The 12,127-nt window shown below is 37.7% G+C and overlaps 1 protein-coding gene across 1 annotated transcript; it reads right to left on the bottom strand.

Annotated features, from left to right (window-relative positions):
- Positions 1-344: 344 nt before the first annotated feature.
- LOC133422486 (zinc finger protein Gfi-1b-like) lies at positions 345-7,537 on the bottom strand. The gene is made up of 6 exons (XM_061712495.1): positions 7,454-7,537; positions 6,477-6,711; positions 5,221-5,387; positions 3,749-3,898; positions 2,790-2,955; positions 345-754 (listed from the first exon to the last, which is right to left on the bottom strand). Exons 1-6 carry the CDS (start codon positions 7,529-7,531, stop codon positions 558-560), a joined length of 993 nt encoding a protein of 330 aa, XP_061568479.1. The 5' UTR covers positions 7,532-7,537; the 3' UTR covers positions 345-557.
- Positions 7,538-12,127: the final 4,590 nt, after the last annotated feature.

Genomic DNA, 12,127 nt, shown 5'->3' with positions numbered 1-12,127 from the left:
ATATATATATATATATATATATATATATATATATATATATATATACATACAGGACTGTCTTAGAAAATTTGAATATTGTGATAAAGTATATATAAAGTATATATAATATATATATGTATATATATTTTTTTATATAAAGATATAAGATATAGTTCAGTGAAATTTTAAATGTTTTCACCTGCACTCGTTTGAGTCGGTACGTTTTTTTAAAAGACCTCTCGATGCGACGCTTGCCTTTCTTTCTTTCTTTGTAACTTTTTTGTCATGGAGGATAATAAAGATTAATAAAGAGGCAATAATACAGGAATACACAACACCATTTTTGCATTAGTGCTGGTTATTTTATTTATTTATGTAAATCACATCATTAGAAACTGCAAACAAAGCAGATACATGTTTGTAGAGCACACAGTCCAACTGTATTCATGAAGACTTTCCATCTTTAAGGCCACACGTGTTTGCTCAAAGCATCTTTATTTAGTCTTTTTTTTTTACACTTATGCATGATTCAAAGTTCTGTACAAATGTCCATTCCTCCTGTCTGTGCGTGCGTGTGCTCAGGTCTGGCTGTACACGGTTCCGTAGCCGCACTGCGTCTCTTGGTGGCGCTGCAGGTCCACCCTGCGCTGGAACGTGTGCTGGCAGCCGGGGCAGCTGAACGGCCTGTAGCTGCTGTGCTTTCGGCTGTGGGTGATGAGGTTGGAGCTCTGGCTGAATCCCTTACCGCACACCTTGCAAATGTGCGGTTTCTCACCTGAGCAAGAACCAGAGCAGAGAGCGTGACCAGTGGCGTCAATTCAGTCCAAGCTAAGGTATGGCAATGTTACGAGTCACAGAACTTAACTAGAGTATCAATCAACACGTCCCGCAAATACTCATCACAGAAGTCTGCTATGTAGCTTATCTGTGTGCAGAGCCGGATTAAATAAATGGACTACACTAGGCAGACTGTGATTTTCGGGCCCCCCTCCATCGATGTTATTTATGAAATCTTAAACTTACCAAAGTTACTAATAAAACTTAATTCACATTTTACATAGCAAAGTCATAGTCAAGTTGGTTCTTTGTATTCCAAAATAAGTCATGTGTTGTATATTAAACAGTCTATCAGACTATTTTTAGATTTTTATTATTTATACGTTATTACAATGCTCTATTAAATGCTATTAAATTATCCTTATCTTATCGATTGTGAGCATTTTGCAGAAAATCTTAATTAAATGTGTTGATTAAATTGAATAGTTAAATAAGAAGTCAAATCTACAAAGACCAATACAATTTGCAGTAAGACAAAGTGTGCTGTAGTATGTATGTCTGTATGTGTATATGTATGTATGTGTATGCGTATGCAGAGCCGTTAGAGAGATTTGCGAGGCCCTGTGTGAAATAGCCAGGGTGGCCCTCGCGCGTGAGCGTAGCGAGCGCGCGCGAAATTTTGGGGTTTTTCGGGTCGGATCTGGTGTCTCTATGCGCAATTTTAACTCTCCAATTAGCAAAATACTGATGGATTAGCAAATCCCCTGATGGAAATTTCCTGAATCTGTCTCGTTTTCTCGACATTGTGTGACAGTTTGTTCCACCTCCACCCGTCTGGATCAGAGCAGCTTGTGTCTGCGCTTGGTCTGATCATTGGATTGAACAACAGACACGCGTCATCATTGCACATTTATTGATATGCACAGACTAGTACACATTTAGGTCTGTAATGGAACGTGACTGTTGATATTTATAAAGAAAAAAAAAAAAAATAGGGGAAAAAAAAACGGCCCATAGCGCCAGGCCCCTTGGGGCGCCAGGCCCCGTGCGGTCGCACGGTTCGCACATCCCTTGCGGCGGCCCTGTGCGTATGTATGCGTATATATATATGTATGTATACTAAATATAGTAATAATGCACATATATATATGCCTTAGGTTTTTACCGGCATGTTATCAACCATTAATATGTGTGCAGACAAAAAAAAAAAAAAAAAAAATTTTTTTTTTTTTTTTTCCCCTCTGTCTGGGCCCCCCCCCTGTCGGGCCCTAGGCACGTGCCTACTCTGCCTCTCCGTTAATCCGGCTCTGTCTGTGTGGTCAAGAAAATTGGAACTTTTTCAAATGCAGTTTCGCTCACTGCAAAAACTAAAAAAAAAAAAGGAATATTTGTCTTATTTCTAGTTAAAATGTCTAATTTTTAGTCAAAAAAATCTCATTACACTTAAAACAAGAATCATCACCAGAAAAATAACTTGTTATTTTACCATGTTCGCCTGTTTCAAGTAAATTTTCACTTGAAATAAGTAGAAAAATCTGCCAGTGGGACAAGATTTATCTTCTCATTACAAGCAAAAAAATCTTGTTCCACTGGCAGATTTTTCTACTTATTTTAAGTGAAAATCTACTTGAAACAGGTGAAAATGGTTGTTTTTGAGTCTTGTCTTAAATGTAATGAGATTTTTTTTTGACTAAAAATTAGACATTTTAACTAGAAATAAGACAAATATTCTTGTTAAGACTTTCAGTTTTTGCAGTGTACAATAACTAGTGAAATCGATCATGTTGTTCTGATTTGCATTTGTAGTTATTCTATATGTATTAAGTAATAGAATAATCAATACAAATAGACACAGAGTAATTCCATAAATGTATTAAAAAAACAAACATTTACATTTTCCCTTGAAGCCAAGGTGTGGCGGCTGCCATACCTTGCCATACCCAATTGACGCCCCTGAGCGGGAGACGCCCACTTGTGTTCAGAGTCTGGTGCTTGAACTTCTGCAGGCCGTGTTTACCGTGGTCTCCACTCACCTGTGTGTATGAAGGTGTGTTTCTTCATGTCTGATTTCTGGTGGAACCTCTTGCCGCAGTACTGGCAGGGGTAGGGCCGCGTGTCGGAGTGGATGAGGAGGTGAGTGGACAGCGTGGACGAGCGCTTGAACACCTTCCCACACACCTTGCAGCCGAAGCTGCGCTCCTGTTTGCACACAAAGCCCACGGTGAGTTGGTCCCACATTCAGCTACAGCTGGACAGAGGTGTCAAAAGTATTCACATTCATTATACTCAGGTAGAAGTATAGATACTAGAGTTTAAAAATACTCCTGTAGAAGTTGAAGTATCATCTCAAGTTTTTTACTCGAGTAAAGTATAAAAGTACTGGTTTCAAAACTACTTAAAGTATAAAAGTAAAAGTAATGTAAGGGGGGGAAAAAACATTAAGGACAAGGCCATTGAAAATGAATGTATCTTAGTATAATGCAAATATATTAAAGAACCATATATGTGTACTATTGAGCATTAACATGTGTTTCAGAGAGCAGGAGATATGATGACTAGTTGCCTATAAGTATTGTAATGGTGCAAAAAGTCAAACTTCAGAGGCATGTTATCATTTATCCTAACCTTTATTGGAATGTACATCCAAGTTTAGTTGCAGGAATCTGAGGGAACGGATGTAAGAACAAAACTGGACAAGAACATCTGAAACAACCACAACCAAATTCACTCTATCCGGATGGAGCAATTTAACTGGATAGTTTTTTTTAAAGGCAGAAATGAAATAGAGTAACGAGGCTGTTTTTAAAATGTAAGCAGTAAAAAGTACAGATAATTGCGTGAAAATGTAAGGAGTAAAAGTAAAAAGTCGTCTGAAAAATAATTACTCCAGTGAAGTATAGATAACCAAAATTTCTACTTAAGTAAGGTAACGAAGTATTTGTACTTCGTTACTTGACACCTCTGCAGCTGGACACACGTCCACGGCCGGTACCTTGGCTCTGCTGTAGCCGCCCACCGCCCTGAAGCCGAAGGGCCCGTGAGACACGTGCAGGGGTCCCAGTGTCCGCGGCAGTGGGACGGAGACGCCGTCGCAAACAAAGTCCTGGAGACCACTTCCAGACATGAGGACATCCGACACAGACTGGGAAGAGATACGATATGGCTTCAATGTTATTGCCCTGAGGTGTTAAACAGTTCTTAGTGTGGAAGCAGGAACTTTCTGGAGACTCCAGAACAACACAGACATACTTGGTCATCTCTGGTAGTAAAGGACTTTGAAAATGTTGTACAGTAAAATCATAATGATCAAACTTTCAGCACTGGCTGCCATTTAGCTCAACTCCATAAGAGCACTGCAAAAACTCAAAATCTTACCAAGAATATTTGTCTTATTTCTAGTTAAAATGTCTCATTTTTAGTCAAAAAATCTCATTACACTAAAAACAAGAGTCATTACCAGAAAAATAACTTATTTGACAATTTTCACCTGTTTCAAGTAAGTCTTCACTTGAAATAAGTAGAAAAAATCTGCCAGTGGAACAAAATTTATCTTCTCATTACAAGCAAAAAATCTTGTTCCACTGGTAGATTTGTTCTACTTATTTTAAGTGAAAATCTACTTGAAACAGGTGAAAATTGTCAAATAACAAGTTATTTTTCTGGTAATGACCCTTGTTTTAAGTGTAATGAGATTTGTTTGACTAAAAATGAAACATTTGAACTCGAAATAAGACAAATATTCTTGGTAAGATTTTGAGTTTTTGCAAAAGCGCCCCATGATCAAAGACTAGAGTCCTGCAGGTCCACGACCCGGCCTCTGGGCCTTTACTGGCTGTCTGCCCTCAGTCTCAATAAAGGCCACTAGAGCCAGAAAAACAGAGATACAAAGCCACTACCATCACATCCTGCTCAAGCCTCGTAACATTTGATGTTTCTCCATGAGTACAAGACCACGGGGACGATCTGGTCCTTGCAGCACAAGTGCATCACTCACAATGTTTATCTTTCATCCTCAGACTAAAAAGAGGAAAAACTTCATCAGTAGAAACAGAAGCAAATCTGAGAGTTTACTTTGATAGAGTTTGAAATGTATGATATTCACTGCTAATCAAATCAAACAACCATTGTAAAGATTCCAAGTAATGTGGGATTTCTTTGGTTTTAAGGGTTTGGCCTCATCTTTTACTCATGTAATCAAGATGTCTTCATTCTTGATCATGTTAATCTTAAAGTTTAACTTGACCACACAATCCTGACTGTAAAAGCTGGACATTTTGCTAAAGAAGCGCTGTTTTTGATAAGATGCGGCTAGTGACAACTTTAAGCTCCCATACAAATTAAATAGATGTCATTCCCCCCATCCCCATCTTCATTTGCATCACGAGCAGCAGATACTTTTATTCTGCTTCATTTCTGTTTTTCATTTCAACGGCGAGCTTGAGGACGGGCGATGAACCCTCTCACCTTTTCGCAGAGCGGACACTCTCTGACGGGCGACTTGAGGTCGGTGTGTGACGTGTGGTTGAGCAGCATGAAGACCAGTCTCTCCAGCTGTCTCTCTCTGTCGGACCCCCGTCTGCCTGGCAGCCACGCAGAGCCCAGTGGAGAAGAGTCTCCTGTCTCAGCCGGGGCTTTGGTGAGAGGATGAAGGGATCACATCAATGTGCAGAAAAATATATTTTTAGCTTGTTTATTTTAACAGCTTTGGTTCAGGTTTTGTGGGTTTGACTTTACAAATATGAATGCCGAACATGGATTTAGCTTTATACTCTCTACAATCTAATAGTTTTTTGTTTTTTTTTATGACCAACTTTTTATTGATTTTCAAAATAATTTTAGCCCATATTTCAAACAATATTCAAGAAGAGCATCAACATTTCAAAGATATACTTGTAACAGTTTAAGAGAATGACTGTAACCTTAATGTGAGTGTCAATAGGAGCACTGGTCTTATTTGACAGAAATCTAAAGTATATTTTGTAGTAGAATTTCCTTTTTTTTTACTGTTTTCTTTTCTATTTTTCTTTTCTTTTTCTTTACTACCTCTTTAGGTTTGCTTTTAATTTTTGTCATGTACTGTATATTATGTGTCGGAAAAATAGCTGCAGTTTTGCTGCAGCTAATGGGGATCCAAATAAAACTATAAACTATAAACAGTATAAAAATTATCAAAGGAGGATGCTCAGCAATTATAATGTGCACTGAATCCACCCACCCACCCCACCCCACCCAATGACTGCAACTGATCTCCCCGCCCTCACCCACCCTCCTCCTTTCTTGTCTTGACAAAATACATTCAAGCGTTATCAGACTTAACTTAAATACCACATGAAACACAATTCTTATATGAAAAACAAAAACAAGCACCAACAAAAAATAGAAAAAACACTAAAATACACATTACAATTACATGTAACTCATTTTTGCAAGAGAGAATCTGCTTTCTGCACAGTTTCTTTTGCTGCACTGTGTAATCGCACAATTGATAGATCCAAAGACAGTACATCCAAAAATAATGAAAAACCAGTGACATATATTAAAAACATTGCATCTCATGACTAGAATTTTCTTAGCTGCTGTTAGTCCACACAATAATATTTTCTTCTCAATTCTATTTAGAGTGATAGAGGAGTCATCGTTTGACAGTATAATATTAGGAAGATAAGGTATATGAAGGTCAACTATCTAATAGTTTTGATATAATGTGGTTTCATTCATACCTGGAGGCCAGAGGTCGTCGGTGTGAGCGCGGTCTGTCCTCGGTCCTTCAGCCAGCAGGTCTCTGACCCCCAGCACGGCGGCTTCAGGCCGCCCACCGTGCCCCGTCACCTCCTCCTCAGCGCCTGGTCCAGGCTGGGGCTGTTTTCTGCAGTAGTCCTTAGACGGGCCGGGCGGGTGGGTTCGTTTGGCCCTGACGAGGAAGGAGCGCGGCATGGCAGAACGCTGGCTCTGGAGCTGCAGGGGGGGTAAACATGCTGCACTGTAAATCTGCAGGAGCCTCAGAAATCAACTCTTTCATGTCACTGTTGGAGCCTCGCGCGCTCAGATGTCAAACACCTGCAGGTACATCTTCAGTTACAATGCCGGAGCTTGAGGTTTCCTTAACAAACGCAGCCTGCCACCTGCACGCAGGTCTGGGGGGCTTTCACTGAGGAGAACCCCGCTCTACGCACAGTTCACAAACACACTCCAACACTGCTTTTTATGCATTCTGTTCAAGTCTGTTTGAAAGCTGGTCTAGAAATGTTTAATGTGATCTTCCATATTTTTAGAATAAAAAAATGAAAAAAGAAGTTTAACATCCCATTTCAATGTTGAGCTAATTTGTAGACAGGTTACAAATTGAGTCAGAAAGAAAAATCCCTGAAAGAAAAACTAAAGAGGGCAACGCGAGAGGACTGCACCACAGACTGGCAAACTAGCTCCTCCAACTTTGCTTCAAAAGCTTTACAAAGAATTTGAGGGAGAAATGGTAATTTATTTATTTTTAAATATCATAAAAAAAATATATATTCTTGTGTCTATTTTATCTAATATCCAGATTGTCGCCCGTAAAAGATTAACATTTTCTTTCAAAAGTCTGAGTGGATCAGAGGACTAAAAAGTCATCTAAAAAGTGATCAAATAATGTGAAAAACGGGCATAAATCAAACTTTGACTGGGTAGCAACATAGTTGAGACAGATTGATGGTCTTACCTCTGTACTGCGACGCTGAACTGACTGCTGCTTGTCCTGCTTGTTGGCAACATCCTCGTTTCCCTTCCTCACACCCATCAACTGATGACATGACACAAAGAGATTTGATCTGATTTTGAACAGGCTGCTGCACTTTGTTTTACTGTAAGCATACACACTTTAGCTTCCAATTAATCTCCCAGACCTCGCAAAGGATTCAAAACTGCTCTTTCCAAAAATGTAACGACAAGGTTGAAGGCTTTCCTTCTGCTGTTTTATCTAAATTATTACCAAGCAACAGTCAATGAAAATAGTTTCCTCTGCCAGAGCTTACCAGTCGTGTCATCACGCCAGAGTCAAGAGTAATTGTCTTTAATGTGGGATCCACCTGTGACTACGGGCTACACTCCACGGTGAGCGTTCATGTGGGCGACTCATAAACACAGAGAGCATCATTTTGGAAAGTTTGAATGTCATGTGAACGTGTGAACCTTTATTCTCAAGCAGGGATATTTTTAGGTTTGTCAAGTGTTATTATTTGTGGAAAGACCAATCCGTTTTAATGTTTATGTTCATGTTCATCTAGCCCACAAGTGAGTCATTTCCTTTATTAGGTAAGGTCTCTTCATTTATCTTTAGAGGTGGGATTGTTTAGGAGATTTGATCGGAAATGGCCTCTGCTTTCTTTTTTTGTTCTACTTTCCCACCATATATTTAATTTGGTAAAACAGTGCTGTTGTCATGGTTTATAATCTCAATCAAGGTTATTTAAATACATTGCGCTGTGATGCTTTGAAGAGAAATAAAGTTTTTATGATTCACTGAATCAAAAGTGAATTCTGAATAATCTTCTGTGACCTCACAATAATGTTTATTAAATAAATCACTCAGGGTGAAACTGCTGCCTGAAACATCTGTACAGATGTTAATGATAAGGACAAGCATCTTAAGTAAAACCTGTTTAAAAAAAGAAGATAAAAGGTATTATCTTTAAATTTATATATATATATATATATATATATATATATATATATATATATATATATATATATATATATATTTAGAGATAATACCTTTTATCTTCTTTTTTTTCTTTATTTTTTTTTAATGCTTTTTCCCCAATCATATTTTTTTCAGTTTCCTTTCCACATTTCTGTTTGATTAGGAAATTAAGGAGAGCTGTAAACATTTTCAGCAAAAATATTTCTTCAGTTATCAGTTTTTGCAGCATTCATGGGCATATTAATTTATCTTTTGTGCCTTTCACGATTTTGTTGTTGCTATCGCTCTCAGACCTCCATATTTCTGGGGTCCCAGTCTCATCTTAAAACCATCGGCACCTTCTCTCAGCTGTGTCTCAGCGTTAAAGTGAGAGGCCACAGGCTTTTCCTGCAAGACTAGTCAAGATAACAACTAAGCTCTGCAGCAGTCAAGAAATTCCTCCAGTTTCTAAAGAAATGTCCAAACCACAGAGATTTAATCTACAAACAGCCCCCTAAAGGGAGAACAAAACCGTTTCCATGATTAAATGCATACTGAGAAAGATAATTTTCTTTTCTTCTTGTCTAATTCCTCAGTAGTCCATTCATCACTTTACGATAACATGGGTTAGGAAAGATTCAAGCAACACAACAAAGAAGAGTGAAAAGAGAAAAGCTTTCATTACCAATAAGAAAACCCACGTTCCCCGTAACAGAAAAGCAGAGACCTACAACAGGCTGATAAAGAGTAATATTTTTGTGCTGATATACACTTACTAACTTGTTAATCCATTTAGTTCAGAATCAGCATGTTGTATTGTTGTTCTTTGGTCTGTACTTTAGTCTGTGCCATTTGATCAGTCTTGTCTGTATTTGTGTTTTATTTTGTAGAGCTTGTTTCCTGTGTACTGTTGAGGTCTGCTTCCGGTTTTGCTTTCGTCATTTTCATCTTGTTTTTCATTAACTCCCAGATTTGTTTTATTCATTGCTGCTCTTTCAGATTAGGATGCATGCATTTTGAAATTCTTTGCATTTCTTGTGGCCCTGGTTGGGCTAATGGGCAAATTTATGGTGATCCAACTAAGGTGTTCCAGCCAGTTTCCAGGCCTGCTCCTTTCACGAGATTTGCAACATGATGTCATGGCAACGAGGTTTCCAGATCACATTTCAGGACAATCTGTGGTTAACGTCACAGGAGGGTTGTCTCGTTCTTCTTTGTCACACTGCAAAAACTCAAAATCTTACCAGGAATATTTGTCTTATTTCTAGTTAAAATCTCTAATTTTTTGTCAAAAAATCTCATTACACTTAAAACAAAAGTCATTACCAGAAGAATACCTTGTTATTTGACAATTTTCACCTGTTTCAAGTAAATTTTCACTTGAAATAAGTAGAAAAATCTGCCAGTGGGACAAGATTTATCTTCTCATTACAAGCAAAAAAATCTTATTCCACTGGCAGATTTTTTCTACTTATTTTAAGTGAAAATCTACTTGAAACAGGTGAAAATTGTTGTTTTTTCCAGTGATGAGTCTTGTTTTAAGTGTAATGAGATTTTTTTACTAAAAATTAGACATTTTAACTAGAAATAAGACAAATATTCTTGTTAAGATTTTGAGTTTTTGCAGGGCACGTTTGTAGTCTAAGCTTGGATACTTGTTAGCTGTTGTTCCCCGAATCTTAAACACGGTAACAGAGCAAATGAAGCACATCTTATTTGAGTTGGAGCTGGTAAATGTGGAGCATGTTTCTTCTGGTCCATGTCAACCCAATGTTTAGTTACATTTAAGGGGTCAGGTCAGGATCCCCAGCTACAGCAAACATAACGCTGTTGGTTTATTGTTATACACTAACTCTATACCGTCCTGTTAGCTCAGCAGGTGAGCATAAAGCACAGTAATAAGAGGACAGGTCTGTCTCGGATCACTGTTGCTGTTGTTTGTTGTGATGTGAGCGTTTTGAACGTTGGCTCTCTCAAACATCTAATAACATTGACTGGTTGAAACTAACTCTTGAGCAAAGGTTGAAAGATCAATTCCTGCAAAAATGGCGAAGTGAACTCTATAGGATGACATCATGTGATATTTATGTAGAGATTAAGTAAAAGATTAACCTAGAACAGTACTTACTATGTCAAAATCAAAAGTATAGACAGGCCATTTGTAATTTTAGGATGAATAACAGCATAATACCAAAAGTCACTGGAAGGTATAAAGGTCTGAGGAGTCAGAGATTCTGTAACTCTGTAACGTCAACCGTATTGGAGATGAGTTTCATATTTTGTTTGAATGTAAAAATGTAAATATAATGAATCTCAGACAAAAATACTTACCAAAGTATTATACAAACCGCCCATCTATGTTTAAATTGATTTTGTTACTTCAATCTAATAAGTTAAATGTTATTTATAAATTAGGCGCCTTTTTGAAGAATGTCCTTCCTCTGTTTAAATTTTTATTTATTTTTTTTCTTTGCCAAATTGAGCATTTTAGTTGAACATGTACAGCCTGCCACTTGCTACAAATGTACAAATGTTTGTGTTCTTGTGCTCCATACCATGTGATCATGGTCGTGAGTTAAAATAAATGATTGATTGATTGATTCAAAAGTCAAGTAGTGATAATATTGATAATATTGAGGGAAGCTACAGATTGGATACAGCTTGTTCTGCTGTGATCATACCCGTCCTTCATCATATCACGTAAACTGGACTGGACCTCAGCAGACCTCAGCAGCCTGGCAGCTGAAACATGAGACTTCACTGTTGGAGAAGGAGCCGGAGCTCATGTAGGATACCAGAGATACGGGTATTTGGCCTCTCCTCAACACACAGCAGGGACTATGAAAACGGTCTCGGTGTGAGAGAGGCTAGACTTTATTCTACTCTGGACTTTCCCATGGTAAGATGTGGGGGTGGGCTTCCTTGTAAACCCTCTGTCTCATCACTGAAATGCATGTTTTCACATGCAGGAGAGTCCACAACAAGCTCCACGTTGGAGCCTAGATAAGCTCATTTAGGACCACATCATCCTAGATTGGAGGTCAATAATTGATTTTGTAAGTACACTCAAAAAAATGAAACATTGACTTTAATTAAAATTATTTTAATTAAACGAAAGTGTTTTATGTTAGTTCAAAGCAAAAATGTGAAGGTCATCTAACTTTATTAACTTGTATTACATCAACACAATGTGAATTGACCCAACTAGATACAATTATTTATGAGCAACAATAGTTATTTAAGCTTATCCAACCTTATGTTACATGGACATAAATAATATATTTACAGGCTACATATTTTACATTTATCCTTAAAACATGTATCTTATTAGAAGTAAAATAATACATTTAAGTTCAATTTATTAAAATAAGTTTTCATCCAATTTATTTTATACTAATTACCGTAATGTGACCTAATTCTAGTTTGTCAACAGGTTCCACACAAATGAAATTGGTACGCAACATATTTTTGGTATTTCCTTTATTCCCCAATATACATTTAACATTTTGTTGCCACTGCGTCCAAAATACAACCCCACAACTAACCCTAGACATTAGGGTGCAGCAGGTTCAACACTATCAGTAGTAAACTGCCTTTATGTCATTGGATCTGAAATCCCTTATTTTGAATACTAAGTCGAACAGAGGAACTTGGGTGCTTTAGAAAGTGACTTTTGTGCAAACTATGAGTACTTTGAATATAAAATTAGGAAAA

This window comes from Cololabis saira, chromosome 21 (genome assembly GCF_033807715.1).
Source record: "Cololabis saira isolate AMF1-May2022 chromosome 21, fColSai1.1, whole genome shotgun sequence".
Classification (NCBI taxonomy): Eukaryota; Metazoa; Chordata; class Actinopteri; order Beloniformes; family Belonidae; genus Cololabis; species Cololabis saira.
The sequence above is the reverse complement of the archived record's forward strand: the minus strand, read 5'-3'. Positions and strand labels throughout refer to the sequence as shown.

Coding starts and splice junctions, on each gene's coding strand:
- LOC133422486 (XM_061712495.1), bottom strand. CDS start 7,531: ATGGGTGTGAGGAAGGGAAACGAGGATGTTGCCAACAAGCAGGACAAG. Junction 3,899..5,220: donor AGTGTCCGCTCTGCGAAAAG/GTGAGAGGGTTC, acceptor ATCTCTTCCCAG/TCTGTGTCGGATGTCCTCAT. Junction 2,956..3,748: donor GCGGCTACAGCAGAGCCAAG/GTACCGGCCGTG, acceptor GTGTGCAAACAG/GAGCGCAGCTTCGGCTGCAA.